The 5,075-nt window shown below is 44.4% G+C and overlaps 1 protein-coding gene across 3 annotated transcripts; it reads left to right on the forward strand.

Moving 5' to 3' along the window:
* Window positions 1–2,201: 2,201 nt before the first annotated feature.
* Window positions 2,202–4,337, forward strand: LOC122545927 (aminopeptidase RNPEPL1-like). 3 transcript variants are annotated; one of them, XM_043684796.1, is made up of 3 exons: window positions 2,202–2,731; window positions 2,762–3,261; window positions 4,278–4,337. In XM_043684796.1, the coding sequence occupies exons 2-3, from the start codon at window positions 2,812–2,814 to the stop codon at window positions 4,320–4,322; spliced, it is 495 nt and encodes a 164-aa protein (XP_043540731.1). In that variant the 5' UTR covers window positions 2,202–2,731; window positions 2,762–2,811; the 3' UTR covers window positions 4,323–4,337. The 3 variants fall into 3 exon arrangements, with proteins under 3 accessions (XP_043540731.1, XP_043540729.1, XP_043540730.1); XM_043684794.1 differs by lacking the exon at window positions 4,278–4,337 and having other exon boundaries at window positions 2,762–3,608; XM_043684795.1 differs by lacking the exon at window positions 4,278–4,337 and having other exon boundaries at window positions 2,202–2,727; window positions 2,758–3,608.
* Window positions 4,338–5,075: the final 738 nt, after the last annotated feature.

The raw sequence follows: 5,075 nt of genomic DNA on the forward strand, positions 1-5,075 counted from the left end.
AGCTTTTGGAGCGCCGCTCCTTCATCAGGTGATAGCTGATGAGCTTGCGGAGATATTTATCCTTTGGTTTCATGCTTGCAAATCTATTCATGGTCATAGCATTCACCTGTCGCATTCTCTGGATTTCTCCAAGGACCAATTATTGCTATGCATACGCTGCTATTTAACAAAATTAATTCAGACTTAGGACTGGCTGACAGAAGTATGCTAATGAATACTAACTACAGCTTTTAATTTTTTTCCTATCATCAGACTGCTTGTTTGATTTTCATAGAACATAGAAAAGTACAGCACAGAACAGGGCGTTTAGCCCATGTTTTGCTGAGGCTTATTCCTAATCTAAACTAAAATAACCTAACCTACGCACCCATTGATTCACTGCTGTCCATGTGCATGTCCAGTAGTCCCAAATGACTGCTTCCACCACCACCACTGCGTAAAGAACCTACCTCTGATGTCTCCTCTATACCTTTCTCCTAATACCTTAAAACTATGACCCCTCATGCGAGTCGATCTTGCCCTAGGGAAAGCTATTGACTCTAGCTATTGACTCTATCCATGCCTCTCATTACCTTGTATACCTCGATCAGGTCACCTCTCTTCCTCCAGAGAGAAAAGTCTGAGCTTAGTCAATCTTTCTTCGTAAGACAAGCCCTCCAGTGCAGGCAGCATCCTGGTAAACCTTCTTGGCACCATCTCCAAAGCCTCCATATCTTTCCTTTAGCAGGGTGACCAGAACTGGACACAATATTCCAAGTGTGGTCTCACCAGAGACTTGTAGAGCTGCAGCAAAACCTCGCGGCTTTTAAACTCAATCCCCCTATTGGCTAAAACACCATATGCTTTCTTAACAACCCTATCCACTTGGGTGGCAACTTTGAGGGATCTATGCACTTGAACTAAGATCCCTCTGTCCCTCCACACTACCAAGAATCCTCTTTAATCCTATATTCAGCATTCAAGTTCAACCTTCCAAAATGCATCACTTTGCATTTATCCAGATTGAACTCCACCTGCCATTTCTCAGCCTAGCTCCGCATCCTGCCTCTGTCGCGCTGCAGCCTGCAATAGCCCTCGATACTATCAACGGCATCTCCAACCTTTGCGTAATCGGCAAATTTACTAACCCACCCCTCAACCTTCTCATCCCAGTCATTTATTAAAACTACAAAGAGCAGAGGCCCAAGAACAGAGTCCTGCGGGACACCACTCAACACTGACCTCCAGGCAGAATACATTCCATCTACAACCAATCTCTGCCTTCTGTCAGCCAACTAATTCTGAATCCAGATAGCCAAATCTCCCTGTATCCCATACCTCCTGGCTTTTTGAGTGAATCAGTCTTAGGTGAGCTACAATTCCCACTTGCTGAAAACTAGCTGATCGAAGCAGTCATATTTAGCCCCAAAAAGCTCGAGGGGCCAGATATCTTAGGTGTTGCTCAAACAGTCTTTTCTTTTCATTAAATGTCTCAGTGGTTCATAAGTCCCTGCTTTTCACCTTGCCACCTTTTACAAAATAGAAATGCTGCGCAAAATTTGTGTAATGTTTTGTTGTTCTTCCTGGAAACACCGCTCCCACCACATTCCATTGCACACAGCAGACCTGTGTTCCCCACCCTCTTGACTATACAAATTTCTTGGAGTGCTGACTTATCCATTGCAGAATAAGATTGCCAATTCCTACGGGACAAATTCATGAGATGTCATTCCTGGGTTGCCTGCTTTAATTATCTCTTCCCCCAAATATCCATGAATGGTTATCCAACAAATCAACCATTACGTCATATGTACCATTCTAAGCCTTTTCAAAAATGCTCCAATTTTCAACTTTGGTCTCTTTAGTCATACCACTATCACAAATTCCACAATCTCACTATTGCAGGTTGAACTATACTGTTCAGAACCTTTGCATTCAGTTCTGGGCAAAGCTGTGTCTCCAACATCGCCAGTCATTTGCATCCCAAGATCATATTTGACCAGGCATACCTGAGAAAATTCTTTGACGGTCGACACATTTTCTTAAAAGCTGTGGTCTAAGCTTCAAATGTGTTTGGGCGAGCTGCAAAAGCTAAAGAACAGCTATACGTGTCATGGCCACCAATTATCAGCCCACCTTTTCAAACACTGACATGACCAACATTGTTAAAAATCACACAATGCCAGGTTATAGTCCAACAGGTTTAATTGGAAGCACTAGCTTTCGGAGCGCTGCTCCTTCATCAGGTGGTTGTGCTTTGTACACCCCAGTCCAACACCGGCATCTCCAAATCATGACGACCAACACTAGGAGACAACAGAGAGCCAACAAAACCCTCAGCTCTACCCTTCAACTGATCTGCCTGGTTCATGGTGATCAACTGTTGAAGCACTACCATGTTCTCCTCTGAAAGGTTGGCCTGTTGGGTGGTTCTTGACCTTGCTGGCCTCTGCCCTTCCCTGGCCTGGCATAGCTTGGCCTGTCCAGGCCCAGGCCGCCCTGCCTCTCTGGCGCCCTCCAGTTGTTGCCCCGCCAGTTGCAGTCTCTGAGCCGCGAGCCTTTACTTCCTGTTTTTTGCCGGCGCTCGAGCTGCCTGTTTTGTCCCTCAGAGCTTCTGCTGCTTCTTTTCTCGGCTGTTTTTTTGTCTCCGAGACCTCGGGATCTGATGGATTTCACGTAGTTGGGTTGATCGACGCCATCTTTTCCGTGTTCCCGAGTTTGACTTTGGTGATTTATTATATTTTAATTCCCCCCCCCCCCCCCCCCCCCAATCCCATCCCCCGCCGCCTCTCTGTTTTTGTTCCCTTCTGTTTGTATTCCTCTGGCTGGACCATGGCTGCTGCCTTCGAGCGGCCAACTTTCTGCTGCTGCCGGAAAGTTGTGACCGGCTCCGCCAAGAGCGAGAGGTTGAATTCGTCCCGGGACTGCCCTGTCGACATCGCATCCGCCTCCAACTTCCAGCATTTCCAGATCCAGCATTTCCACCTGGAGTTGGACATTAACTTCCCGAGCCGGGAGATCCAGGCGGTGGAGGTGCTGGACTTGGTGTGCCTGCAGCCCGACACCCAGAGCCTGGTCCTGGACTCGCACCAGTCGCTGCACATCCGCTCGGTCAACGCTAAATGTCGGTGCAACTCGGGCGAAAACAGCTGGCCCCTGAGTCACCGCCTCGACCCTTTCACCGAGTACGGCTCCTCTCTCGTGATAAACCTGCCGGCTGCCATCAAACCTCTCAGCAACTTTCAGATCATCATCAGGTACACTACAGCCGATGGGCCGGCGGTAAGTCCTCCTCCAACTTCTTCAGGTTGGACGCTTTTAAACAGAAACTGAGCTCCAAACTCACCCCCACCTTGTCAGACCCATGGAGGGTATTAAGTACTTAACATTCATGCACTTATGGCGTTACAGTTTAACTGTGCAAATTATAAATCCCAGCCGAAAAGAATTACAAGATTTAAGGCTGACTTGTTTTACTGTACGATTAACTTCACTCAGTGTCTCGGTTTGGATAACTAGAAGTCTCCATGTTTCCTGCTCAGCCTTTTTTTTCTGCAGGTGCTGTAGTGTCCTGAGATGGATTCTTCCACTAAGTTGAGAGACAGAGCAGTTTGGGAAAATTTGAATTTAAGCATTTAGTGAGGCATAAATTCTGTGTGTGATTCAGAAAGAATGAAATAAATGAATTCAGCCTCAGCTGTAATCAATTTTGTGTGACCTTTGACCTTTAGAGTATAAAGCTTACAACGTGATAGAATTCTGCATTGGGACACTCTACAAAGACAACTGTGATTTCATTAATTCTAATTGTCATTGTACAAGAGACCATGAGATTGCATTATTATTTGTTATGATAATTGATATAATAAGTGTATAGCAACAAATTCAAACCCAACTGTCAGCACGCAGAATCAGATCAGTTGAAGCTGTAAAATCCTGTCAGGACTGTTAGAAAATGTTATCCACCTTCTTCAGATTCCTTTAAAGTTTTATGTTTCCAAACCTTATCAATTCTTAGTAGATACTACTTCCAGTGCTATTTCTAAGATGCCACTTAATGTGTGTGAGTTGTCATAGTCTTAGTAGATCATATGGTTGCATTCTCATTAGAGAGACGACTGGTGGTGAGGAGAGTTGTTCTTGGCAACCTCAGCCGGTGATGGGAATTGAACCCATGCTGTTGGCATTACACTGCTTCATATACCAACCATCCGGCAAACTGAGCTAAACTGACCCCAACGTTCCATATTATCAACACATTAAATAACTTACAACTTTTCCTTTTTGTCTTTTTGCAGTGCTCTTACAGTTATGCCCTCCAGTCACTACCTCCTGAACTGTGAAAATAGCTTTTCTTTACTTACTTTTCAAAATTGAGACATTTTTACATACTACTATCAAATTGTCTCTTACCTTAGCAATTTCAGTGGAAAGAGCCTTAGTTTCACAGTTTGGTTTCATAGACTTGATATCATCATAGAAAATCCCTTCTGTACTGTGTCCAGGGGCTTGATGTGTTAAATTCAGTGCCCAAAACTTGGCAAACATTTATATCTTCCACTTTCTTTGGGCAAACTGCAAATGCTAAAATCAACTAGGCGAAAGTAAGGACTGCAGATGCTGGAGATCAGAGTCAAGATTAGAGTGGTGTTGGAAAAGCACAGCAGGTCAGGCAGCATCCAAGGAGCAGGAAAATCGACGTTTCGGGCAATTGCCCTTCATCAGGATGTTACCTGACCTGCTGTGCTTCTCCAGCACCACTCTAATCTTGACTGCAAACGCTAAACACCAGTACACTTGTAACAGCCACTAATCATGACTTTGTGTGAGTTTAGCAGGAACATTGTGTACTGTCAAATTAATATATCATGCCCTGGTAACTTAAAGAAATCTTTTACCTACTTTTTAACATGCTTTTAAAGATTTGAATGGAGGTAACTTCTTAATTTGTAAGCCTTTTGATCACTTTTCTCGATGCAAGATGACTGACACATTGAGCTATTAATTTAAATTAAAATGCAATAAATGTGCAGTGCAATTCTTATCAAATCCTCAATGAGTAAGTTTCAGCCAAAGCGATCACCACCCCCCCCCCC

Source organism: Chiloscyllium plagiosum, unplaced genomic scaffold (genome assembly GCF_004010195.1).
Source record: "Chiloscyllium plagiosum isolate BGI_BamShark_2017 unplaced genomic scaffold, ASM401019v2 scaf_48704, whole genome shotgun sequence".
Lineage (NCBI taxonomy): Eukaryota > Metazoa > Chordata > Chondrichthyes > Orectolobiformes > Hemiscylliidae > Chiloscyllium > Chiloscyllium plagiosum.

Coding starts and splice junctions, on each gene's coding strand:
- LOC122545927 (XM_043684794.1), top strand. CDS start 2,812: ATGGCTGCTGCCTTCGAGCGGCCAACTTTCTGCTGCTGCCGGAAAGTT.